Raw genomic sequence first — 26,054 nt, forward strand, 5'->3', positions numbered from 1 at the left:
TCCGCACCTACAACTTCAGCCACACTTCACCAGTACATATTACTGTTCATTCGTTTGCATTTGATTATTGTTTCGGCGACCAGACGCACGCATATCATACCCCAAAAGTACGGCGAGCATATTTTTGTCGATTGAGATACCACCTTGCGAGTTTTTATGGAGGATAATTGGAGGAAGACAGGGGATGCAGGATATGGAACATCTTTGAGGGAGTAAATCACCTGTTTAGTTGTGGAACGACGAGTGAGATGTTGTGTGGACATGATGATGGGATGATGATGTATGTGTGAGGATGTTTTCTGATGGAACGAGTTGAAAAAGAAAGAGTGAAACCAACCCAACTCATTTTTGGCATGGATGGCAGCATTCGGTGCATATGAGGAGCGGAGAGAGACATTCTTGCATGTGATATATAGTTATCTTCTTGTACCTGACCTACTACATGTGTGTCTTTGAGGTGACGGAATACAATCTTTAATAACCCCTTCCTGGCTTTCACTTTGGACCATATCATCACATTACGAAATGGCTGGTGTCTGTTTTTGAGACAACCAAATATGTACTATCGAACCAGAACCATGCTTACTATCTATCCAATCCCATATGCAAAAATCCCATCCTACCCTGTTCCCTAGAAGATGCGAAACCTAAATAGGAAGCGTGCTATACCCCCTCCCCTGATGCCTCTTACTCCCATCCATAACCCCCAGCATGTGCACCTCCGGCGGCCTCGCATAATGCCCATACCCATCCGCCATGGAAAACGCCCCCGAGACGACATGATGCCTATGCTCATGCTCAAAAAAGTCCAGATCCACATCCTCCTCCACACTAGTAGTAGTATGATGATTACCGTTCCTATCCCCATCCCTCTGATGCGTCCCCCCAGAGAGCAAGTCGTACTGATCTGAACTCCTCACTTCTTCTCCTCCTCTTCCTCCGCCGGTGACCTCCTCCTCAGCAGCAGTGGCGGCATCCCTAGGCATCCAAACCTTTGGCTTCTTCTTCCCATACCTCCCCTTCACCCTCTTCCACCACCTCCCCACCCCCCTTTCCCCATATTTCCTCCTCCTACTCCCATCGTCATACCCCTCATCAAACGAAGCCAGGTATTGCTCAAACAGCTCGGGCACAACTACACTATGGATCACAACCCTAGCCCCAAAATCAACCGCGTGCCCCACAAACGCCCAGGCAATAAACGCCCAGTCTAGCACTTGCGCCCCCCCTTGCGCAGCCCGGGAGAAGGTGTACAGCACCACCAGAGTGATATGCAGCACATTCCACACCAGCCTCACCTCCACCCCGGCAAACACAAACATCTGTATCAGAAACAGCGAGTGAAGGATCAGCTTAGCGATAATCGCCATCTTGGCCAGGGGCGCTAGAAAAGAAAACATTGTTGCGCAGATTGCGATGCCAAAACCTACACACCCCGAGGCGACGAGGCCGTCGAGGGCTGTGACTGACAAATGCGCCGTCACCGGGGTGAGGGCGTCGGAGAGAGAGGGCCGGGTGGGGAGGGGGTGGGGGTAGGTGGGTGGTTCCCGTTCGATGATCAGCTGCCATGTTTCCGGGAGGGGGACTGAGGCAAGGGTGGGAGGGGGTGCTTGTTTTTCCTCTCGGCGGAAGGACGGGCTGATGGGGGTCGAAGGAGGGGGGAGGCGGGTGACGGTTAGAGGGCAGTCGTAGACTGTCCTCAGGAGGCCGCGGGGGTGACGCTGGAAAGCGGTGGATATGTTGTCGTCCGACGAGAGATCGGGGGGTTTGGAGTGGTCGTACGTGTCTTCTTCTACAAGCTCAAACGACTTTTCGTACGTAGCTTCGAGGGCGTGGTAGTAGAGCTTTTTGACGTTGGTGACCACACGACGGACTCGAAACAAAGCGCCGGGGTAGGGTTGTGCTGGGCTGGCGGCAAGGCCGGGCATGTCGTTGTTTTGTTTTGTGATGAGGGGGTTGTCGAGCTGGATGGCTATGCAATAGGGGCCAATATCAGGGGCTGCAAAGGCGTCTGTTTCGCCTTCTTCTCGGTGAATTTCGACGGAATATTGATCACCTGTTGTGGTGTCGTGGACGGTGAAGGCGCAGCTCGAAAAGGGGTCTGGTGGGCCAGTGCATACCAGTACTGCCACCTTGGTTCGACTGACAGTGTTATTAGGGAGGTATAAGTCGTTCTTGACGTTGCGCAGATTGGTAAATGTTGACCCAAAGGTGAGTTTCTGTTTTGCTGGGTATAATGGCACCCAACGATCTCTGTGGTTCTTTGATGGCCTCTGCCTTGGTCCGTTCATGTTGAAGAATAACGACATGGGCACGCCATCCATGCTCCTCAATATACATGCCATCCGATCGGCTGACTTGTTCAGCCTCATGAGTGGCTCCGTGTTGAAGCCAAGCAGGTTCGCGATTATAAGATGCTTGTCGCCTGGAACCGTAGTTGCCCTCTCGCTCAGTTCGTTCCACACCTGTACAAACAATGTGCAAAAGTCAGGAGCCAGCGTCTCTCTCCCATGCGCGGCCTTGACCGGCTTGACACCGTTCGCAAATGATGACCGGAACTCGTGGTTCAGGCACCGGGTCAAACTAGCCACCATGGCCAAGCTGATATCCCTTCCCATGCCTGCTGTTGAACCACTGTTCATCATTTGTAATGGCTCATGGTTGGTCTTGCCAGGTATTCTCCTCTTAACCCAGCTTACCGGTATCCCCACAAGCTCAGAAAGCCACGACTGCTGTGGCCCCTGGGGTGGAGGAACAGCCCTCGGTTGCTTGAGCTTCGGCGAAAGAGCATTAAACGTCCCATCAGCACACTGAACCTCAACCACATTCCCCAGCGCCGCCTCCTGAAACGTCCAACTCCTCCCAATCCACGGGCTCACCGAAAACCTCGCGCACTGCTCCAGCGTATCCGAGTTCTCAATCGATATCTTCTCCAAGTTGGGGTCCAACACCAACACCCTATCCGCCGCCTGGTACACCGCCGGCAACTTGTTGATCGCCCTCATCCTCAGCAACCCCATGCTCACCGGCGGCATACACAACGCATCAATCCAAAAGTACCTCGGCCTCCTCCTCGCCGCCGTCTGAAACCCCGTATCAACCGAACCCAACAGGTTAAACTCGGCCCCCGCATCCTCCCCCTCCCTCAGCGCTTTCAGCCTGCTCAAATACCCAAACACCCTCCTCAACTGACACTCGGGCATAGCATTCGCATTCGCGTTCCCGATCCCATCCGCCCAGACATGACTGATAATCACAAACCTCGTCCTGGCCGTCATCCTCACCACCTCCAGTCGTATCCCCCGCTGCAGCGACCCCCTCAGCCTAACAAGCGGCACCCCCCCATCCTCAATAATCCCCCTTATCTGATCCATCCCCACCCCCATCGGCTGACACTGACACCCATAGCGTATATGCCTGGGCACGTAGCTGAAGACGTCCGCATTACTAGCCACGCACTCCTCAAAATCGCACCCCTCATGGCTCGTCTCTGTAGAAAACAGCCGAAACAACCTCGTGAAGTAATACGCAATCGCATAGTTGTAACTCGTGAGCACCTTTCGTGCATAGAACGGGCACCACCCCCTCAGCCGTAACACATCCAACATGAGCTGCGCGCTCGGTGAAATGTCAGGGTTGCCATTACTATCCAGCGTGGCAACTTTTTCGTGCTTCGGCCAGGGCAAGGGCATGTCCTCCGCGTCGACCTGGACCAAATCCCACAGTACACTCCGGAGCGTGGTACAAAGGACTTTGATAGACAGAACAATAGTCGGAATCGGCTTGACATGGCTCTGCGAGACGCGGTCAAAGTCCTCCGCCAGATCAACCACCGCGTCCAAAAACCTGGCGTGCTCGTAGATGAGGCGTTTCCTTGCCTCGCGCGAGATGGGCGGGTCATGTGTTCCTTCTTCCCCTAGTGATGATGGTGGTGGTGGTTGTTTGGTCGTGTCCCTTGGGGGTATGGCGTGCGAGGTGAGCCACTCGTTCAGCAAAGGTATCAACGGCCGGGCAGACACGCTTCTCGACACTTTGTATTCCCTGTAATCAATCGGCCGGCCCAGAAACTCGGCGATGGTGCCAAAGTACAGCCATGACTGCGCCAGCGACGCCAGCCTCGGGGCCGGGAGGCTGGCCCACTGGTCGCCGAAGCCGTGGAGCTTGGGGAAGTCCCAAAAGTCGGTGCCAAACACAAAGGGGGTGTCGGCGACAAAGGGGATGTCCAGCGGCTCGACCCCGGCGACGGGATGCGGAAGAAAGTCCATTTGGTTTTAGGAGCCGCCCGAGACGCTTGTGAATGCGGGGTGCAGACACAGCTCCATGGTTCGCGGGGAAAAGAGTCGGCCGGCCGGGTTGCCGAGATCGCGGCGGTTACGGGGGACTTGTGTTGTCGTCGTCAAGAACAAGCATTACTAGGTGTGACAATCAGGGGAGTCGCGTATACCACAAAGTCCTCTCCGTATGGCCGCTTGTTGGTTTGGTATCCAAGATGTTTGAGCGGGGGTGTTGTGTTCCCCAAGCGTGAAAGTTGGGGGTCTTCAAATTTGATGTGCGTGAGGAATAAGTTGACTGAGAGCGGGCGGATGTCAGACAGAAAGGAAACACAAAAAGGAAAGAACAAAACGCCCGGATAGGCCGAACGACAAATCCAAGTAACCTATACAGGTCAAAATCAGGAATACGGACTTCCAGAGGGCAACTTCCGAAGGGCAACGTAGGTCTTGGGAGAGGGAAAGAAAAGATAGGCGGCACAGTCGGGGGCACGAACGGAGACGAAGAGATCATCCAAGCAGGCACCACACTCCACGAGAGTCTGAGAAGCAGTTGGCGCTTACAAAAGTCTGGGCGGCGGGCGCGTGTTGAGATAATAGGATGCAATAGACGGGGCTTGGGGAAAAGAAGAAGAGGGGTCTCCCAGGGGAAGAAGTCCTGACTGACTGACTGAACCAAGACGACGTGCTTTTTGTCCGTAATCGTCAAAGTCCCAAGAGAGGATGACGGCCCCCATGTTCCTCGGCAGCGGAGGCATCGAGGGGCGGGTAAGAGGGGCCACGAACGGCCTGTGCAAAATACGACCGACTGTGCCGCTGTCGTACAGATGGAGCATCCACCCAACTGCGGGATACCGAGAGGAGCGCGAAACGAAGGACCTGCAGGTCCAGGAACGAACTCCAAGGTGAGAGCCGCGGTGAGTCGAGGCTGCGCATAAACGCTTTGGACGTTGGTTGTTGGTTGGAAGTTTTCCTACAACTATGTTGGATCATCAAACAACACCTCCACCATAAACCTGGGAAAATCCAGGACGGTTATCGAAATGAACAGCGGCCGCATCGTTAACCGTCTCATCTTCCTGTCGCAAAGTCATCATCCAATGATGTGTCTGGCGCAACATGAGATGAAGTGGGATTAGAAATCCACTCTTAGGGCTACATACAATTGCTCGGACGACATTGTAAAGCGAGCCCCTGGTTCCTGGCATATCCCCACTCTCCACTGCACCTCAGCCCTATCTCGAGCATACCACATTGAACCTCATGCGGTTTGCTTCATCCAATTCTGACACCGGATCGGGAATCAAAATGCAAATGCCAAAACTCAACGGTTGTCGAAATGCTATGCTGTGCGGCGCTGTTGTTGAACTTGCTCGTTATTGGCTTTGATGACGATGCTGATGTGCAGTTCCGAGCCTCTGCGAGACTGAATTTCTGACATCAGATCGGGATCCAGTCCTCCTTCTAGAAACGCATTGTTTCCTCTTCTGTGCCTCCAAAAAAAAAGAAAAAAAGAAAAAAAGACTTCTGTTCTATCAACGTATTCGAGTATTGCTGCTGCCAATCGCTTACCCCGTCCCGTGTACATACAGTAACTATTCCCATAACCATGGCAGCACACCTGCCACCTTATTTCCTGCTACATTCCCAATCCCAACAGATAATACACCCTATCTATAACCCCTAAACAAAACCCTCACTACGCAGTTGTCGTCATCATCACTCTCCTACCTGCCTCACCTCCCAATAGGTGACCGCAACGTTCCCGACATATCCCTAGTCCAATCTCCATCATTGTCCTGCTGCCCATTACCATTCCCCTGCAACCCGCCACTACCAGGCCTCAAATTCCAATCATCCAACGACTCCCTCCCATCAACACCAGGCAACCTCAGCTGTGGCGGCCCAGTCTGGGAAAGCATACTCACAGTTCCCTGATAGTGTTCGGATCCAGCAGGCGCCGGCGTCCGATCTCTCGAAGGCCCCTCAGACCCAAACTGATCAAAGTCAGGCAGCTCAAAGCCGTGATCCTGAAACGGTGGTCTTGGCTGCCTGGTCTTTGTCGGCGTCTGATCACGGTCTCTGTCCATGATCTCAGGCACCCTCTCATCCGCCGGCATCTCCACCGGGAACGGGTTCGACAACTGCACCTGTTGATACTGCTGCTGCAGTTCCAACTCACGCTGCTCCAGAATCTGCGGCGCCGGTTCCACGTTCCTCAACGAGCTGCTCCCCGGTTGGATCGCCCCGCTCGACGAGCGGAAACTTCCCACACTCGCACGGTGAGCATCTATCGTTGGGGAGTCTGGGTGGTCGCTTGATGGTCCGAGTGACTCTCTGTCCATGTCCTTGATAGCGAACTGGGCCATGGTCCGCATCTTCCTGCTGACCCACCCAGCCAGGATCCTTCCACGCTGCTTCTCTCCCAAACGACTTCGGGGGAAATCTCCCTTGTTGACAAACGCAACGATATCAGTCACGATCTGATGTTCGTTGAGGACCGCATTCACAATGACAGGAACAATGGAAGCAAGGTATGCCTTGCGGGCCACCTCGGCAACAACCACAACAAGACCACCGGCTTGGAAAACAGTACTGGAAAAGGATGTGTCAGCAAAACATGGCCAAGGGTTAGAAAATGTGGACAGAGAACTTTACCATCCACCCGGTACAATGCTGTGATGGCATCGTTCAACCGAAAACTCAATGTCCATTGGGAAATGGCTCAACCCATTGATCTCAATCGTCTCCCCAATGTTGCCGAGGACAAAGACAACCTGCATGTCCACCAGCGCGCCGCCTGGCCCAATAGGCCTCCTTACACTGTGCAAGAAACCCAGGTCTCCAGTGCGAACATACTGGATACTCGGGTCCTCCACCGTCCGCCCGTCAAACCGCTGCACGTCGAACGCGTCCTTGGACCTATAGAACGCCTTGGCGCAGGCTTCCGAATCGACCCAGATCTCACCAAACTCTCCCTCACTGCACAGCATACATGTCTCGGGGTTGACAATGGCAATCTGTGTCGAGACCGGCACCATTCCCGAGTCTTGAACAAGCAAAGCCTTGGGATCCCGCTCGGGGTCTGTGGCTTGAATGAGACCCTGACGCAGAGCCTTGCGGTCCAGCCAGAGCTCGATGGGCTCAATGCACATGTACGACCGCGAGGCGATCATCGGGTTGAGAACATGAGAATATACCGTGTTGATGGCAGTACGGTCAAGGCCGGCCGTGGCAAAATGCATCCGTACCTTCTGGAATACATCGACGCGGGGCCTGGCCTCGGCCGATATCATCATGTTTTTGAGCTCATGCAACGTGAACCCCTTACCCGGCACGGTTCTCATGGCGTAGTCAAGCATCTGAGGAGTGGCGTAAGTATCCTTGATCTTGTACCTTGACAAAATCAAGAACAAAGAAGCAGGATTCTGGGCAAACTCGACCGGGGAAAGCAGGTACGTGGGCGTGCCGATGTAAATGCCCATGAGACACGTGTGGAGGAACCCAAGCCCGGTGGTACTCCTGACACAGCCAAGAACTGGCCGGGAGCTAGTCATCTGGCAGGTTTCCTTCTGCACTTTACACATGCCCAGGATGGTATCGTGGCCTAGCTGAACCGCAATACGGCGCTGGTCAGGCGTCCAGTACGTCCATATAACCACCGGATAACCAGGCTGAACCCACGCCGGATCCATCGTGATGCCCAGGTCTCTCAGGCCGCTGTTCTGCTTGGGCGGCTTGGTTGTGTTGAAGATGTTGGGCACCATAATCTTGAGAATCTGGGCCGACTGCTTGATGTGCTGAGCAACTGTCTTGGTTTTGAGAAGGTGGTCGACCTCTTGATTCACCAACACAGCTCTAACCGAGTAGTCTGCCAGCAGATGCAGAAACGCAGGCACATCTTCCGAGAGGCGATTCTGGTCCATCGGTGCTATGGGGATGACAATCACGCCGAGGTTGATGCAGGCGTGCACAGCAAAGACAAACTCTTCCGAGTGTGTGTACATGAGCACAACGTGGTCGCCAGACTTGAGCTTGACCTTGTTGCGGAGGTAGACAGCCACGGCAGCAACCTTGACATCAAACTTCTTCCAGGTAATGCCCTTGCCTTCTTTGCCTCGCCCATCAATGGTGCAGATGGCGAGCTCCTCACCCTGTCTAGCAACTCGCCACTGAATCAAATCAGTGATGCTGGTAAAGTTGTTGAGCGGAGTAGAGGTCCTGTCATCCATCACCACCTCTCGATGATCGATGCCCGAGTACTGCTTTTCCGCTGACGCGAGAAGCCGGGACCGAGTGTCAGACGCCATGGCGGACCAGATGCCACCAACCGGGTCAACTCCCACGGGCAGGTTGAGCACGGCATGCTCCACTGCAAACTTGACATGAACGCAGGGCAAGTTTCCCAGGTCAAACTCTCTCCGACAAAGCATGTTGCCGATTTCACGGCGTCCATTCTTGAGCACTCTTGGCAGAGAGTTGGGGGCTGTGATCATCACACAGTACAACCGGAGGTTGTGTTCCTGCATCAGAAGGTCCATGCATCTTTCAGCGAGTGCATCAAGCAGTGCTGTGTCCAGCTGCCGAGGCGGTCCTCCATTGGTGGCCGGCGCAGTGGATGCCGCTGCCGACTCGAGAACCACGACCGGCAGGTGTTCCTCATTGACAAAGACGTCAAAGGCAGAACAATCAAAGATTTTGGGCACGTTCTTGATGATGCTCACCACGAGGTGCTGCACAAAGTAGTAGCGATTCTCAACAGCCTCGTTTCCACCGTGCTCGACCCATTCAACCCTTTGTCTGATCCGATCCTCGTACAAGCCGAGGACAAAGACCTTACCTTCAACGACGGTTCCCAGCAAGCCGGTTCTAAGAAACTCGGGCTCCACCATGGTCGGCGTGGCTTCGCCGGGGTTGAACTTGAAGGGCCGAGCATGGAATATGGTTTCGGTATGCTTCGGGAGTGCCCAGAAGCCACCCGACAACGATGGCGAGTCAACCCAGATTTCTCCCACCGTGTTGGGAGGTGCCAAAAGGGATGTTTCTGGATCCACCACAGCGAGGGTGGCGTCAGGAATGGGATAGCCAAATGCCCCAACACGGATAGTACCTGGCTCATTGGCAGCTCGCTTTCTGGCTTCGTCTCCCATGGCGATAACCACCACCTCATTAACCTTCAAGGCCTCCCTGTCAAGGAGGACCTCACTGAGCTCGGTCTTGGTGTGCTGCTGTGTGGCCGTTGCTGTCCCTTGTCCGAGTAGAGTGGAGAACCCCGTGGGAACTGCTGGCTTTTCTTCCTTCTCTTTTTCATCTTCCGAGTCTTCGCTCGACCCAATATCAAGCTTCAGAGGGCAGCCCATCCTTTCTTCACCGCCTAACCAGTCACGGACACTGATCACCATGCCGCCGTGCTCTGGGAGACAAAGCATGGGTGCCACGACCTCGTTTGGTCGAGTATTGCGCAGCGGGCGAAACCAACGATCGGCAAGAAGCTCGTTGAACTCGCTATCTACTGTCAACGTGTCGATGAAGCATGACTTGACGGTTTGAAAGTTGGGTTCCATGCCCTTCTTGTAGTTTCGTGTAGCCATGGGGTCCGTTTGATAGTTGTAGGCGGCCCTTTTCAACCCCGGGTAGTCCGCGACCATGACCGTTGGCTTGTACTTGGTGATCAGATGGGCGTATAGTCCAGGGACCTCTATGGCTTTGTTTTCCAGCCATACAGTGGTGTGTCCGCCATATACGGCCAGTAACACGCCAAAAATCATGCCGATACCTTGCCGGGGGTCTAGATAGGAAAGCATAATCTCGCTGCTTGCCCCACCCCCTATTAACCGGCCATTCTTGTCCCGTAGGTTCTTGTTGAAGGTGTCTGCCGGTCCGTTGCTGGGAACAGTGGAGATGATGGCGCTAAGGCAAGCCAGCTGGTGCATGATGGTCCTGTGGCTCAGAACCACGCCTCTGACATCACCTGTCGGGGCCCTGGAGAACTCGATGTAGGCCAGATCAGGGACCGTCAACGGGGGCGCGTCTTCCTTCTTCTTTGGGTGATAGCTGCCGAACTCATTGGTCTTCCACCACTCGACCCCCTTTGGCCAAGTAAGTTTCTGAGCGGTGATATCGCGCTGAAACGTCTTTAGATTGTTGTCTGTAGTCAGAGCCAGATGAGCTTGCGTCTGAGTAAGAATCATGTTCAGTTTTTGATAGTCTTGCAAGTCATTGATGGGTACAGCGACGACGCCTGCAATGAAGCAGCCAAGCAGAGCAATGGCAAAGTCAATGATTTCCGTGTCTCGGTATATAAGCGCGACACGATCGCCCCTATATAGCGAGCTCTTGTCACGGATGACTTGTGCCACCTTTTCGGCCCTCGACGCCAGCTTATCCCACGTGATGGAAACCGTCTCTTTTCCCTTGCTGTCCAACACCCAGTAGGCCGGGGCCTTGGCTATTGTGCGGCCTCGGTGCCTTAGCACAGCGGCAATGTTTTCAAAATTGGACATTGGCGTGTGCTCATCATGTGCGTCGTGGATGGCAAACGGAACATCACGTGGCTCGAGGGGTAACAAATGGTTCAACACATCTGGTGGAGGCAGATCGCTTGCTGTTAGCATTGGAGGCGCAACAGCTACTGTTGGAGAAAAAGCATCGCTAGATGAGTATCGTTGTGGACCGCCATATTCTCCTCGCGCCTGCTGATCGTATGCTTGTTGTTGGCCAGCAAAGTCGGAAAAGTAGGCTTGAGATTCTAGGAGTGTCCTAGATCTGCCATCGTACGCTTGTTGTGGTGGCCCATCTCTGTAGACGCCATGCTGTTCAGGGTTGAAAGCGTAATCGCCCGAGACCATGGTCCCCGAACGAGTGGAGGTGTCGTTCATGGGAGCGGCTGATAGAAACAGAGAGTCGTGCTGGCGCATACTCGGACGGCTGTCGGCTATTGGATCATCAGAGCCCAAGTACGACCCTGGATGGGCATCTGGGTTCATCAGATACGGAGACTGAACCTGGTTCAGATAAGGAGAAATCTGAGGCTGGTTGTCTGTTGGTGACACGCGATGCTCAGGGGATATGGACGCTGGCGAGTGATACGAGTTGGCATTCAGAGCCGCCAGAGAGGCGGCCCGATGCCCATCGTCGCTGACATGAGGCGGTGGTGGGTAGTAGTTGTTGTCGTCGTCGGGTGAATGAATCCGAAGCCCGCCCGCTCGTGGCTCTTGTTGCAACAGGTCGCTAATTCCATATTGCGAGAAGAGTTGGGTGCGTCGTTTTTGGTACCTGCAAGGGAGATGTCTCGGTCAACACGATGCCGGCGCCAACTTTTATACGGACAGCTTTTTTTACCCTTTTTGCGTGATGTCGCCCTCCTGATAAGCAGAGACAGACATGGTCAGCAGCTACTCCCAAGAATCTGGTACCAACCATCACAAGACTGCGCAGCGCAGGCAGTGGAACCTATCACCAATTCAAAGAGCCACTCACTTCCAGCTCCCTCTCGAGCTCTTCCAGTTTGTCTTGCAGTTCGGGACTGAGTCCAGCCATGGCTGTGGGAGACGGGCGTATGCGATATGGAATGGATCGTTTGCCTTCGAGGCGCGCGCGCCGTTGAGCCGGAGAAGGCGCCCGGTATCCGTATACGTGTGCAAGATTTGCAGTCTCACCCGACCAAGCGGCCGCAATGTGCAACTGCTAATGAGCGCAAATGATGGTGGAGAGAGGTCAGATGTGGTCGTGTTGTGTTGTTTGGTCTAACCCTGGACTCTACAACCGATGCTCTGTGTATGTGTAGTGTACACTATCTGTATGGACTGCCAAGTGGTGGATGTTCGTGTATACTGGCCTGTATAGGGGTTCTGATCGGCCGAGTTTCTTCGACTGGCTCTTCAGGGTTGTGACGTGTGACGTAGTTGGGTTTTGGATGGAAGCCCAGGAACACATTGCCGTCTCCAATCCACGGCGGGCATGTCGCCAGATGGCGGGGCTGTCTTCCAACAGCTGACCAGCGATCCCTGGTTCACTTGCCCGCAAACCCCTGACCCGCCCCGTTTGTAGCGCAGGGTCTGCCAAGAGTTCTTGACAGGTCCTGCTTTGCTAATTAAACTTAAAGTACACTGATTTTCCATGGACTTTGATCAACACTTTTCTGTCTGTTGGTTATTAGTCTCCTCACTATCGTTCCAGTTATCTATTTCTCAGTGCTTTTGTTAGGATTCGATGGGTAGAGAGTACTCTAGCTTTGGTAGGTGGCTTCGATCCATCGGCCCCGCGTCTTCAAGTCTCTCTCGGCGGGGTTTACAGTTTGCCCCACTTCATTCTCGGCGCCAAAGAACAGCCGATCCGGTAGGAAAACCCACGCGGAAAGTGGGGCCACTCTCCCGACTGCAAAACTTCCAAAGCCTCTGATCAAGAATTTTTGCAAAATCCATTCTCTTCCAGAAAACCACTTTTCGACGCAGCATCTGCTCTTCATGACATACGGAAGGGCACAAGATGTCTGTGATTAGAATATCACGCTAACCCGATAGTCACTTGCAGTATTGCCCACTCTTGGTATGTTCTTTCTTTTCCACAGTTTCTGCCCCCCAGACATCACAACATTTCATGATGATATAAACGCAAACTCACAGACCTGTTCTGAAATTTTACATGTTGAGAGCACGCTTTATTCAACTGACTCTATTCCCTTCCATCACAATATCATATCGAGATCGAAGTTGCAAAACTCTTGTTAACTCCTCTCCAGAATCGATACCCGTTCCTGTTCATCACCAACATTCTTTGTGCTTGCAAGCTTATTTTAAGCGTCAAGGCAAGCCGTCAAGGGTACCCGAGAGCCGAGTCTCTGGCTTTGTTCTCGCGGTTCCTATTGTCTCTAGACTAAAAATACACGAGTTTTTCTCGACTACAATGCCATTCTTAGCCCACACCACCACCACGCCTTTGATGCTATAGTCTAGCAAGTTTCATGTCCTCGTCTTTGTGCCAGGTATAAGTCCTGTGTGTTGCTGTGCATATAATAGTCGACTACTTCCCCCAGACAACTCGATTGTATTCGCTTCATATCATTTGTTTCTCTCCATTCTTTTTGTATATTCAAGGGATCTCGAGGCGCAGCTTCTTGTGCTTTTCGAAATCCTCATCATCATCAACTAGAACACCCTCTCAAGTATTGCAGGCGATACTTTTCACACTCGTTAACCCATCAACCACCAAAATGGATACCACCCTCGGATCAGAGTATGGTCATGATGACCTCTTCTCCAACTACGTTGACGATGTCTATGACTCGATCTACCCGGACTTGGACTCATCGGAGACCACATCTCAACCTACTCTCACACTCCCGGAGGTTGCCCAGAACCCTCCCACCACTGAAACTGCTCAGCGGAACACTTTCATCTTTGGTTCCGATAACAACACCATCATTCAAAACACTGCTCAGCAGGTGTGGAACTCTAACGCCATGAATTCTTTCTACGATATCTTTAGGGCTCCCTCCCCGGTTTCCGGTAACACCCAAGACCTCGTCACTGAAACCCCCGCAACTCAAAACCTCATGGGCCCTCAAAACAAGCCTCGAACCCTGTCCGACAAGCTTCGCCAGGGCAAGAAGATCATTCTCAGCTGCAGGAACGACGGAAAGATTAAGAACGAGGACCCTGCCGACATCTACGAGAAGCCCCCCACTGTTCAAGCCTGGGGCCCTCTTATCAAGCACGCTAGGGTTACTGAACATCTCTTTGAGTACTGCAGGTATTACGTCGAGTTGAATCCGGCCAAGCGATTCACCCAGGATGAACTCATCCTCTTCATGAAGGGTACTGAGTGCCCCAACCCGGAGAGAAAACTCACCCTTTGGATCCAGAACTCACCTTCTCAGGTCAACGGCCGGTACGCCATGGGCGGTAACTCCGCCAAGTGCCGGTATAAGCATTGCCCCGGTAAGTTCACTATCTGGAAGGGTTTTCTCCGAATTGCCTTTGATGAGTTCTCCGACAAGACCGGTCTCCATCTCGATCCCTTTCACAATGCAGGCTACATGCATCTTCACTGCTTCGAAAAGATTTTTGATCTTGCCTACCTTATTCACTACGGCGCTGCCCAGCATGGATTTCAAATCAAGCCCGATGTGCGGACCTTCCCCATCGAGTCCAGAAATCCCATGTCTCTACTCCGCGATCACCCCCAGATGCTCAATGCCTACTATCAATGGCTTCGGGACAACAAGCAGCGCTGTGATCTACTCTTTATGGCACAGGCTGACCATGACGGCTTCCATATCCCTAGCCCACCTTCTCATCACACTACCCTCGGGTACAAGCTCACCATGTACCACCTTTCCCATGAGGTATCTCACAGGGTGAATATGCGTGAGAACCGCGGTGGTGCACACATTGGTATTCACAAGGGTAACCTGGAACGTTTCATGCACATCAAAGCCAAGATGCGGGATGGAAAAAACAACGTCAACAAGCGGCGGTCCCGTGATGATGACAAGGAGGAGGAAGGCGACACTCAGGATAGCATTACTTACAACCCTAGGCCTACCAAGAGGCCTAGGGGTCGTAAGGTTGCTTCCATCGACACCTCCGTCGACTCTACTCCTACTCCGGTCAACATCCCCCTCAATACTGACCTCAACACCAACCCCATTGTCATGGGTAACTTCAATTACCAGATCCCTGACTTCAACATGATGGGGATGGAGATGGAGATGGGGAATCTCACCGGCTTCCCGCTCAACTTCAACACCTACCCGGTCATTACTAACCCACAGCAGCGCATCCTTCCTACCACCACAATTTTCCCCACCACCCTCCAATCCCCCGGACCTCGCACGCGCCTTAGAAGCCGTGAGATGTCCACCTCCATCGTCGGCTTCCTCAACACCCACCCCAATCTCACCCTTACTCAAACCCAGGAGATCGGTGCGGCTATCGCCGACGAGCCCTCTTACATCCAGGACAATATCCTCTCGGCTGTTCAGCCTGAGACGGCCAACACCCTCCTGCGGGATGGGATTGTCCCGGAGGTGGAGAGCAAGATCAAGAAGCTGAATCAAAGGCAGCTGAAGGATCTGGAGAGGGTGATTGAGAGGATTGAGAAGAATGGGAATATGACGAGGGCTTCGAGTATGTGGTAGTTCCACATCTCTTACTCCATCTTCTTTCCCCATTTTTTCTCACACAAATCTCTCTTTCGTTGTACTCTCAATGGGTTGTGGTAGGTTGTAGATCGTAGACACAGACGAAAAAAATGGCCACGTAAACGTAGAACAAAACGGATACGGATATCTATACATAATGGTATTGGGAAATAATAATGTTTAATAATCTTTTATATTTTTGTTCAGAGAACTGCTCATGTGGAAATGTGAATTAACTTGCCGTCCCCTTGCCCTTGTAGTTAGGACCTTTGATGATAGAGTGTACTACTTACTTACTGTCTTACCTACCTACCTACCTACGGCCAGCTGTGTAGCTCGAGATGAAGCAGCATATTCGTAGTCCCTGGTTTCATGTGAGGCTAAGGGTGCCAGCCAGTACACACTCACACAACACCACTCGGTGAGCTTGATATGCCGTGACTTCCCAACCCCTCAGTAGTCATGACACCCATTGGGGTTTTTTTTTGGTCGAATATTGTCAGATTGATCGGGGAACACTGGTTCGATCATGTTGGACAATCCGAATGGGTCGACATATTCGCTGTCTGGAGAAGAAGGCTGGACAAATCGGAGATCCCACTGCTTGACTCTGATCGATGCCCCCTGTTTTTACACTGTAGATAATGCAAAATATGAGGGAGGACATATCGCACTATTGAATGTTACCTTGGCCGGTGAGAGCGAGAAGCCCCTCGTTGATCGGGGGTGCGCATGTTGGCGTCACAATTTGCTTGGATGGGATGTTGACAAACTCGGTCACATGCAGACTGGGTATCTATCTACCTAGCCAAGGTGTAAAAATGTATCACAGATAATAATATCGTAACTTTCACCTCGATCGAGTGGCATGGGATGCACCAGGAGAACGAGATGTGGGCGGTTGAATGAATGCAGACGACCCGCCGCCTTGCATCGGGAATGCAGCCCCCCAACCCTCTCCCACCAACGGCATCCCCGAAGACAACCCCCCCGCCATGCCATACACACCCCGGGCCTTCCATTCAACGTCACCACCACCGATCGAGCTCCCCCGGAATCTTCCAACGTCGTCCTCCAAGGCGCTAGTCGACGATAACGACACCCCTGAAACCTGGATAGACATTCGGATTCGTAAGGCGAAACGGGACACGGATTATAAGATCGAGCCCTAAATTCCCGGCTGCCACTAGCTCCCGCCCGCGTCCTGCCTGGACCGAAAGCCAAGTTTGCGCAACAATGGAGGGGCATAGGGAAACTTTTGTTGCCTTGCCAGAGCGGCCTCGCCGGCAGGTGAAAGAACTTAGGAACCCTCCTCTTCCCACCGGGGCGCGCTGAATACCTGCGGTAGGGTAGGTACCAATTGGGAAGTCCCATCCCGTTTTCTATAATAGTCCGATGGACCTCTCTCCTCTTACAATTAATCATCTTGGACTCTACACCTCATTCTCGATCAACACTCAAACTCGCCCGCCCCCATTGCAGCAATACCTACCGTCGTGCCGCCGTCGAGCATTTGGACCTACTACTGCAGGGGAACGGCAGAGGCCAGCCCCAAAGAAACGTCTGCGGTTTGGGCACAAGCGGCCTGTTCCTCAAAAAAGCCACGGCACTGGAACGGCGCCATTCGAGAAAAGCCTCTCTGTCTGCGCTCCAACATAAAACGGTCCCTCGCCTTCCACGGCCAATTCATTTTCCCTTAGAAGACTTCCATTGTCTTGTCCGATATACAAGCTACAAGTTCAGGGGGTTAAGAAAGGGTATTGTCTTACCCACCGGGTTCAGCTCTCCAAAAACCCACCCGAGACCCAACCTACCTTACAGCAGCACCATCTCACCGGACCCGGCTTCCTGCATTGCAGCAGGGGAATCCCGCATCACCTTTTCCCACCCACCAACCACCTTACGGTATCATCCTATCGCATCGCATCGCCACCAGCAGCAGCACACACGCTCAGCGAACAAACGGTCGCGGAATTCCCGATTGCTACACACAATCTATCTGCTGGTTCCTCGCAACCTGGATCCTGGGATTCACAGGCCAGGCAAGCAGGCAAAAGCCACTCGCACTGCGACCTACCCTTCTCTGATCTCTATCTACACACGCCCACCAACCCGCCGCATAAACACCGGAGAGGTATCCCATCTCCCGACCTGAATCATTGTCGTATCTTCCAGGTTCCTTCTTACCACACAGCGTGCCAGCAAAGCCGAGCTGATGGGGGGCGGAGGAGGAACTGAGGTCGCAAATGGGGAGGAGGCTGTTGTGTCTGCCATGCACAACAACACCAATGCTGGAGATGATGCAGCACAGCAACAACAACAACAACCTGCGCTGCATGTCATTGTTCTTGTGAGTTGGTTATTCCTATTGTCTTCATCATATCTGGAGTTTTCTCATTGGTCTTCCTTTCCCTTCAGTTTGTTTTTATTTTATTTTTATACTCATCTTTCCCTCACCCATGTCTTGGCCGATCCTACCTCCGGTTGCCGGTCGTCAACCTTGTCCAGCTTCGGGGGGTCCACTGAAGGAAGTTCAGCTCCACTCAATTAAACTGGCTGGACCCCACCAACATTCAGCCCACCAAGACCGCCTGCCCCTCCCCCTCCCTCTCTGAAGGGTAGATCTCATGCACCTACCCGCGACCCCCTCCCCGTCCAGGGCAGTCTCTGTTCTCGAACAAGCCAACAAAGACCACGGAGAGAAACAAAGCCACAGGCACAGATGTTGTTGTCTGGTTCAGTCTGTGTTGCGTCATGGAACACCCCATGACTCTCGGGCCAGTGACAAAGAATGCTTTGTCGTTCCATCTTACCTCGCTGATCCAGCTTGGTCTCAGCGCGGTGGTGGCTTGCTCGATTCCATTCTGTCGGGTCGCTGGGGTTGTTGGGCCATGAAAGACATGTTGCGGCTTCTAGATTGGTCTTTTTTTTATTCTTTTTCTCTTTTTCTACGTCTTCTATACTGTTTACTTTTTTGTCTCTCATGCTTGTGCAAATGTAAATAATAGCTAATATGTCTTTTGTACGTAGGGCTCGGGAGGCGGGCCGTTCGAAAATAATGTCACCTCGTTCTTAGTACGGTCTGTCTCGTCAAAATGGGGCAGGAGTTCGGTTGTTGCTTTTGATGCTGGTGTTCATCTGGGGGCTATCGCGAAGATATTGGAGGACACCCAACCAATGACGTTGACACAGGAGTCGCTTCCACATACTCTGACTACCGGTCCTTTTGCCGGACTCGAGATCAATAATGTCAGCCCCAAGGCGAACGCCCTTGATATTGTGCAGGACTTGGTCGAGACCTATGTCATCAGCCACCCGCATCTGGACCACATTGCTGGTTTGGTCATCAACACTGCTGGCATGCGCCGACCCAAGAGGCTAGCCGGTCTTCCAGTGACGATAGAGGGGTTCAAGAAACACATTTTCAACAATATCATCTGGCCAAATTTGAGCGACGAGAACAACGGCCACGGGCTGATTACTTACATGAGGCTGGTGGAGGGTGGCTCTCCAGCTCTTGGGGAGGGGGACACCAGAGGCTATCTCGAGATAGGGGATGGCCTAGCCATCAAAGTCTTCAGCGTCAGCCACGGCCACTGTGTAGAGAAACACAGCCACCGAGGCAGCACAACCAGCATGCGACACGGCAGCTTCGACGCCTCTTCCCTCGGCCCGGCGTCGTTCGATCTCAGAGGTAGCATGTCCGGCCGCCGCTCCCCCAGCAGGTCAATAACCCTAGGCCTCAACCACCCCGGCACGAGCATTTCCCTCCCCCCATTCATCCAGCTCCAACAACAAGAACGCGCCCAATCAGTCGCCCCCGGCCGAACCTCTTCCCTGTCTGACCGACTCCCCCTCGAAGAATCCTACTGCGTCTACGACAGCTCGGCCTACTTCTTCCAGCACGTCCCCACCGGAAGGGAAATCCTCATGTTTGGCGACGTCGAGCCCGACAGCGAAAGCCTCACGCCCCGCAACCTATTCGTCTGGCAGATTGCCGCGCCCAAGATCGCGGCGGGGAAATTAACAGCCATCTTTATCGAGTGCAGTTATGACAACTCTGTCACCCGGGACAGGTTATACGGCCACCTGGCACCGAGATATCTCGCCGAAGAAATGACGGCTCTGGCAAAGGAGGTTTTGGCAGCGAAAAACGCGCCCCCTGCACCACCACCACCGCAGACATACCCTTCTTCTCGAAGACCAAGCCATGCTTCTGTCATGCCTAAATCCCGAAGGGCAAGCCACGCGGAGAATGTGCTCTATCCTCAGAGCAGAAGGGGTAGCATAACCAGTGCCCCGGCTGCCGACAACAAAAAACGTAAGAGGGAAGCCGGTGGTGTTTCGGGATTGGAAGATGGGGCGAGCATACAGCTGTCCAAAAGAAAAAGTACACCCCAGCCGCAGGTCAAAACGGAGGGGACGGGGGCGGGGAATACAAAGCAGCCGGAAAAGGAGGACCATCCCATATCACCGAGGACGGTGCAGCCTAATCGTCGTGCTGTAGATGGCACCGTTCCACAAGATTACTTTTTGCAGGGTGGGAATAATCAGGGGGGTGGAAACCAACCACCTACACCGCACCTGGCGACCCCAACGGGGGAGTTGAGCTTGTCGGACGTCGAACCTGCTGGTGTCCGACCCCCCCAGGAGGATATCAACATGCAGGAGGGTCCGGCGACGCCGCTGAGCAACGACCCCCATGCTACACTGACCGAGTCGGTAGAAGGAGATGGCGACGACGAAAACCAAGACAAGGAGATGATGGAAGAGGAGAATGAGCTGAGAGGGCTGTTGAGGGGGTTGAAGGTGGTGATTATACATGTCAAGGACAAGTTGGGGGAGGACGGGGTGGAGGCGAGGGAGGTTATACAAGAGGAACTGAGGGAGGTGGAGAGGGGGTTGGGGTTGGGGTGTGAGTTTGTTGTCTGTAGGCAGGGCGATAGTTTGTTTTTATAGGTATGATGTGATGATATGTATGAGGGATGAATGGTACTGATGGGTTTGATTATAATGGCAAATCATGATGGAATTTTTGCAAATGTAAAGATGTATTACGGGATATGTGGTGATGATCCGGGTGAGCGGGGGATCATCACTGTGTTTGCTTGCGCTTCCCTCCTCTTGGCAATTTTACATGATACCCATTCTTCATTGGGTTTTGGAGGTTTCAATCGGGAGGGGAGGAGGGTAGGTTACTTTGTGCAATATTGTACAACATTGTTTTCAACTTGTCTTTCCACGTTATAATGCAAAATGGGATTGAAGTAAATACAAATAATATACTAGGTATATATAAATAAAGTAGGTAGGCACTAAATATCCAAAGGTAACCAACCTCTTTCCCCCCACCGAATATGTCAGATGATGATGATGATAATAATATGACTAAAAAACAATGCTTTGTTCCGCCCCTGTTTTTGTGCCGTCCGTTGACCCCGACCAATCCTAACCTCCCCTGTTTGTTTATCTTGTGTAAATCACAAAAGATCTCGACAATATAAATAACCTCCCGAAACGCCTTTGCAATGGTATAATCCCCCCTCTTCCCTTTTCCCCAACCTTATTACTTTTGATATCCCCTTATCCCGCCGGGTTCCAAATCCGAAATTACCCACCTTCTGCTGTCCCCTCCCCCTTTTCCATCTCCATCTCCCTCCTCCTCTTCTCCCTCGCCTTCGCCTTCTGCTCCATAAACAACCTCATGTCCGCATCCGAAAACAAATCCGCCGAAATCAGCACCTTCTGCTCCGCCACCACCATCCCCGCCCCCCCCCCCGCCCCCGTCCCCCTCCTCCCAGATGAAGAGTCCTGCTGCTGCACGCTGTAGACCTGGAACGGCAGCTGGGGTGCCTCGCCCGGGAGCTCAACCTGCGTCATGGGGTGGAATTCGGGGTAGTATCCGTCCTTTGTGGGGGGTAGTTCCGCTCCGGCTTGGGGTTCGGGCATGTTGCGGATGGCTCCCTTGGTCATGGCTTCGAACTCGATCTGGGAGGCATAAGGGGGGAGACCGCCTACGGGTGAGGAGGCGCCGAGGAGGGGGGATTCGTCCCAGGAGAATTGGCGTTCGTGATGGTGGTGGTGGTAATCGTTTCGGTCGTGGTTTTGTTCTGATACCTCGGCGATCGCGGGGACTTGGTAGGGGGGCTGCTGTTCTGGGTAGTTTGGTTCGTGGTAGGTTTGCTCTTGGTAGCGGCGGTTGATCATGGTGTCGTCTGGGGGGACGGTGGGGGAGACCACTTGTGGGGTTGGTGTTACTCGGTTGGGACCATAAGATGTGACGACGTTGGGCGACACAGTATGTCGCGGTGGGGAGGGTTGCGGATGTGGTAGTTGTTCGGGTATTGATGATGGCCTGGATGGGACTGCTGCTGGTGCCGGGGCCGGGATGCTGTAGCCCGTGTAATCGGGATATTCTGGGAAATCAGGCACGATCGGCATTATTGGTACCACCGGGACGGCTGCTATGCTGTCTGGTGAGCTGTGGGGAGAGGTCCTCCTCTCTAGTTCTATTACTCGTGGTGTAGGTCGTGGTAATGTTGGGGTGACGGGGTTAGGGCCGTATGAGATGACCGGGGGGATGGCTGTGTTGTGTTGTGATTTCAGACGAGCAGCGGCGAGTTCATCTGCCTCCATGCTTCGTTCCTGCGGCGGCGACCAGTAGCTGTTTTGGTGGGGTGCTGTTGGCGAGTGATGGCCGTTTGTTGGTGAGTGAGAGTGGCTGGTGAGAGAATGTAGCGAGCGAACATCTTCGTATCCCATCGACCCCGGAAACCCATCGTAGACCGGCTGTATGGGAAACAGTGCCTCTTCATCCGACCTTGCCGACACTATCGAGGGCGCGCCAGGACTGCGCTTCTCCGGTTTCCTCCCCTTACCACGTTCATGATCCATGATGACACCGAGGTGATCGGCATCCTGGCCTCGGCGACGGCGCCTGAAGAATACCATGGCGATAACGGCGACAATGGCGACGCAGATAAGGCTGATGCCAATGCCGATACCAGCTTTGGCTCCAGAGCTGAGACTGTCTCCCCCGGCCTGGGGTTCCGAAGGCTCTGAGACGACGGTTGTGGGGGCCGTCGAGGTTGTCTCTGCTCGAAGCTGCAGATGTTTCTGCCGGCGGGTCGTTGTAGTTGTCCGTTTCGGCGCGGCGGGTACGGGTACTGGCGTCGATATCGAGACTATCGGCGAAGTGCCGGTCGCTGGGCGCTGATTCGTCAAGACCACAAACCTATCGCTAACGTCTCCACAATCCCCAGACTCTGAGGTGAGCTCGAACCAGCAGGGAGCGTTGATGGAGGAAAAGTTCAGTTGAAGGCGAGCGGAGCCGTTGAACGGGCTGGCATGGCGGGTGCTGAGCTCTGAAGGGGTGGTACAAATATCACATCAGTCAGCAACCTGGCAGTGGTGACAGCGGGCGTGCAGAAGGGGGCAAGCCACTATCGAGAAGTAGGGGGGAAGTGCTGTGCTTGGCACCTCAGCCTGAGAGAGAGAGAAAGGAAGTGGTGGGGTGAGAGACTCGAAAGGAGATGGAAGTGGAAAGAAACAACTGACTCTGGACGGCTGCTTTGCCGTCTTGACCTCCACACCAACACGACAGAGTGGGATTGGCAAGGGTGGACCGGTACGAGACGGTCAGGATGTCGAGATGGTAGAAGAAGTCGAGGTTCTTGGGAAAGAGAAAGTCGGCTCCGCACTTGTTCGCGGTCGTTGCGGAAGCGGGTGCGCTTGCGACGGCGCCGCCGCCAGGTCCAGAAGCTGCTGTCAGCAGACTCGGGCTTCTCGTTAGGATGGTGTCCGCAGTCGCCGTCGCCGTCGCCATCGCCATCACGGCCGAGGAGCCAGGAAGGAGAGGCGAGATTATGGTTTCAAAAGACACATTTGCAACAGGATCACGCAAATAGCAGCAAACAAACACTTTGGTGGAGAGAGTGACGCCCAAAAGAGACACAAGAATAAGAGGAATACCCGACAAAAGAAGAAGGACAGGGGGTGCTGTGGTCTGGGTGGTCGGTGTTCTGAAGGGAAGGAAAGCCGGGTGACAGGCCGTCGATGGGCTGAAGAACAGCGGGATGGGATTGGATGGCAGCAGCCAAGACCGCCCCCAATCTCTCGGGACCCCGTCCGGCTGCCCTACGAAGCACAGAAGACCATCACGATGCCACCCCAGCGGGCTGTTGGTACTTGGTCTTCGGTCTTGGTTCTCTTGCTTGTTTCTGCGGCAGTTCCTTGAAGACAAATGCTGCGCGCCGCCATCTCGCTTGCCCTGCCCGCTGCGACTCCGTGTTCGTTGCAGTGTTGATGCGCCCAAGATGCCCCAACCAGTCAAGACGCTGCCCGGCGCCCAGCCTTTGGAGAGACAAGTGTATCAGCCCCGACCCGCGTCTCGTCTCGTCTCGTCCTGGTGAGGTCTGCCAGGGCCTCCGAATGGTGGGGTGACTCTTGGGGCGAGGCTCTGTGCCGGCTACTTGCATGCCACAGTGTTACAACTTCGTGATAGCGAGGCTTTCTTGCTCTGCATGTCTTGCCGTCTCTCCACAGCCAGTTCGTGAGAACTGTATGCCCATCATATCATAGAAAAGTGAGACCGAGAGATGTTGCCGTACCTTGTCTGACAGAATCTGTAAGTGAGGGTGCCAACAAAAGCCAACGCGCGCTTCTCGCTTCGCCCTGAGCCATATTTAGCTTAACGGTTCTCCACCAACGCTCGCGTGGGGCGCATAGCGTCCAACCGGGACAAGGGTGATTGGGTGGTTGAGTGCGTGGGATTTCAGCTGAATGATCGAAACCTCAAACAGTCTCTCCGAGAGGAGAAGATATGCGCATAGCTTGATGATTCCATCACAGCACCTGGAGCCAGGAGGCATGGCAAATTCCCGGTCCGAAAGGCCGCGCCCATGGCCGGGGCAGCCCGCTCCGTGCGGGTCCTCCCAGAATCCTCGTTGTCGTACAAAATGGATGATGAATGGACTGCCGAAAATATCAGACATCTTCCTGCAAGAACAAAACGTGGTCAGCTTATTCCGGGCACCTGACGTCAATTGGTTCCCGACTTTTTCTTTGAGATCTGACACGGTCAGCCCTATAGCTGCTGCCATCCGGCCCACTTCTCGTTGTCTAGCGTCTGGGGCATTCAGCATTGCCAGGTCTACACATGGCTGGCTGATGACAAAGAGTCCGTAGTTGTAGACATATACATCCATGTTGAACTTTGGCAGAACACTAACTGCCAGCATCCTATGTCGACGTGCTTGTGTAAGCCGGGTCCCTTGGCCCGCCGCCTCCACATCTTCCGGCCCTCATTCCGCCTTCCGTTACCCGACGACAAGCGCAGCTATCATTATCACCGACGACCCCTCCCCCACCTTCTGCCGGCATCAACGCCGATATCAACATCACCACCAGTGACCCTATTTACATCCGCACCAACCCCGGGTTTTTACTACAGGTCTTTCCGAACAGTAAGCCCTATACTCGGTAAGAAACAGCCCAGCATGGCCGCCGAAAACACCTCCAACTGGGAGTCCAAAATCCAACGTAACCCTCACCCCGACTTCAAAGCCGTTGAAGCCTCCCGCCCCCCCTTTGACAGCACCAAAACCTTTTCCTACACCCAAACCCCCCAGCCCTCCTGGACATTTGGTGCTGGCGCCAACCACCTGTCCACCCGACAAGACAAAGAGAAACCCCACCGCCAAATCGACCCCTACTCCCCCACCCGCCCAGCCCACCTCAACTACAAACTCCTCATCTCAGCCATCGTCCCCCGCCCCATCGCCTTCGTCTCAACAGTCTCCCCGGATGGCAAAGTAACCAACCTCGCCCCCTTCAGTTACTTCACCGTCATCTCCCACGACCCCCCTCTCTTCATCATCGGCTTTGCCTCCTCCCTGGTGAACCCTGACCCCACCAAAGCAAAGGACACCCTCCGCCAGCTTGACGAAGCAAAAGAGTGCACCATCAACATCATTTCTGAAAGCTTCCTCGAGGCGGCGAATTCCACCGCCATCAACGCGCCGTACGGGGTGTCAGAGTGGGATGTTAGCGGTCTGACGCCCGTGTATGACTGCGAGCATGTCAAGGCGCCGAGGGTGAAGGAGGCGGTTTTCAGCATTGAGGGCAAGTTGGAGAGTCTGAGGGGGTTTGAGAGCAAGAGCACGCCTGGGAAGGTGAGCAGTACCATGGCGGTGGTTGAGGGTGTCAAGTTCTGGGCGAGGGAGGATGCGATCAATGAGGAGGGGAGTTTGCTGGATATTGAGGTTTTGAGGCCGATAAGCAGGTTGGGCGGGATCACCTATGGGAGGGTGACGGAGGGCATGGAGCTGCCGAGGCCGGATTTTGCGAAAGATCTTGGGGGGCACGAGGGGGCGGCCAAGCTGGAGAGCAGGGAGCAGGTGAACTGAGGATGAGTCGAGTATAAACGGGTATATAGACATTGATAAGATGTTAGCTCATGTTTGGCATAGATTATGCGAATGCATAAAAGGCCCACCTGGTCGATGGCGTCTTCCCTGGTTGTGTGGTAGAAGGGGGTTCCTTCCTCAGTCTAATGAATGTGAGTTGTTCCTGCCGTAAGTATACAAATGCCATCCACCCTACGAGACTGGGAAGGTTCGGGCCCAAGTCCTTCTGATGTT

At 53.8% G+C, this 26,054-nt stretch overlaps 7 protein-coding genes across 7 annotated transcripts; 3 read left to right on the plus strand and 4 right to left on the minus strand.

The window, feature by feature from the left end:
- Positions 1-458: 458 nt before the first annotated feature.
- On the minus strand, positions 459-4,265 carry QC762_702890 (uncharacterized protein; the record flags this gene model as incomplete). The annotated part of the gene is made up of 2 exons (XM_062893143.1): positions 459-2,634; positions 2,728-4,265. 2 exons carry the CDS (start codon positions 4,263-4,265, stop codon positions 648-650), a joined length of 3,525 nt encoding a protein of 1,174 aa, XP_062739017.1. The 3' UTR covers positions 459-647.
- Positions 4,266-4,396: 131 nt separating this feature from the next.
- Positions 4,397-5,029, minus strand: QC762_0105980 (uncharacterized protein; the record flags this gene model as incomplete). The annotated part of the gene is made up of 2 exons (XM_062884258.1): positions 4,397-4,569; positions 4,939-5,029. 2 exons carry the CDS (start codon positions 5,027-5,029, stop codon positions 4,397-4,399), a joined length of 264 nt encoding a protein of 87 aa, XP_062739018.1.
- A 978-nt stretch (positions 5,030-6,007) lies between these two features.
- On the minus strand, positions 6,008-12,513 carry QC762_702880 (uncharacterized protein; the record flags this gene model as incomplete). Its single annotated transcript, XM_062893142.1, has 4 exons — positions 11,751-12,513; positions 11,613-11,635; positions 6,930-11,546; positions 6,008-6,866 (listed from the first exon to the last, which is right to left on the minus strand). The coding sequence occupies exons 1-4, from the start codon at positions 11,808-11,810 to the stop codon at positions 6,008-6,010; spliced, it is 5,559 nt and encodes a 1,852-aa protein (XP_062739019.1). The 5' UTR covers positions 11,811-12,513.
- Positions 12,514-13,482: 969 nt separating this feature from the next.
- QC762_702870 (uncharacterized protein) lies at positions 13,483-15,411 on the plus strand (the record flags this gene model as incomplete). The annotated part of the gene is made up of 1 exon (XM_062893141.1): positions 13,483-15,411. The coding sequence occupies one exon, from the start codon at positions 13,483-13,485 to the stop codon at positions 15,409-15,411; it is 1,929 nt and encodes a 642-aa protein (XP_062739020.1).
- An 879-nt stretch (positions 15,412-16,290) lies between these two features.
- PDE1 (3',5'-cyclic-nucleotide phosphodiesterase pde1) lies at positions 16,291-20,763 on the plus strand. Its single transcript, XM_062893140.1, has 2 exons — positions 16,291-17,764; positions 18,445-20,763. Exons 1-2 carry the CDS (start codon positions 17,630-17,632, stop codon positions 20,371-20,373), a joined length of 2,064 nt encoding a protein of 687 aa, XP_062739021.1. The 5' UTR covers positions 16,291-17,629; the 3' UTR covers positions 20,374-20,763.
- Positions 20,673-25,957, minus strand: QC762_702850 (uncharacterized protein). Its single transcript, XM_062893139.1, has 3 exons — positions 24,471-25,957; positions 22,972-24,411; positions 20,673-22,778 (listed from the first exon to the last, which is right to left on the minus strand). Exons 2-3 carry the CDS (start codon positions 23,243-23,245, stop codon positions 21,025-21,027), a joined length of 2,028 nt encoding a protein of 675 aa, XP_062739022.1. The 5' UTR covers positions 23,246-24,411; positions 24,471-25,957; the 3' UTR covers positions 20,673-21,024.
- On the plus strand, positions 24,912-25,820 carry QC762_702840 (uncharacterized protein; the record flags this gene model as incomplete). Its single annotated transcript, XM_062893138.1, has 1 exon — positions 24,912-25,820. One exon carries the CDS (start codon positions 24,912-24,914, stop codon positions 25,818-25,820), a length of 909 nt encoding a protein of 302 aa, XP_062739023.1.
- Positions 25,958-26,054: the final 97 nt, after the last annotated feature.

Source organism: Podospora pseudocomata, chromosome 7, assembly GCF_035222375.1.
Source record: "Podospora pseudocomata strain CBS 415.72m chromosome 7, whole genome shotgun sequence".
NCBI classification, from domain to species: domain Eukaryota; kingdom Fungi; phylum Ascomycota; class Sordariomycetes; order Sordariales; family Podosporaceae; genus Podospora; species Podospora pseudocomata.

Bases quoted from the DNA above. Each gene is read 5' to 3' on its own strand.
- QC762_702850 (XM_062893139.1), bottom strand. From the start codon at position 23,245: ATGGCGATGGCGACGGCGACGGCGACTGCGGACACCATCCTAACGAGA. The intron at 22,779-22,971 runs GTCAGTTGTTTC...CCACCCCTTCAG, and splicing joins CGGCAAAGCAGCCGTCCAGA to AGCTCAGCACCCGCCATGCC.
- PDE1 (XM_062893140.1), top strand. From the start codon at position 17,630: ATGGGGGGCGGAGGAGGAACTGAGGTCGCAAATGGGGAGGAGGCTGTT. The intron at 17,765-18,444 runs GTGAGTTGGTTA...TTTTGTACGTAG, and splicing joins CGCTGCATGTCATTGTTCTT to GGCTCGGGAGGCGGGCCGTT.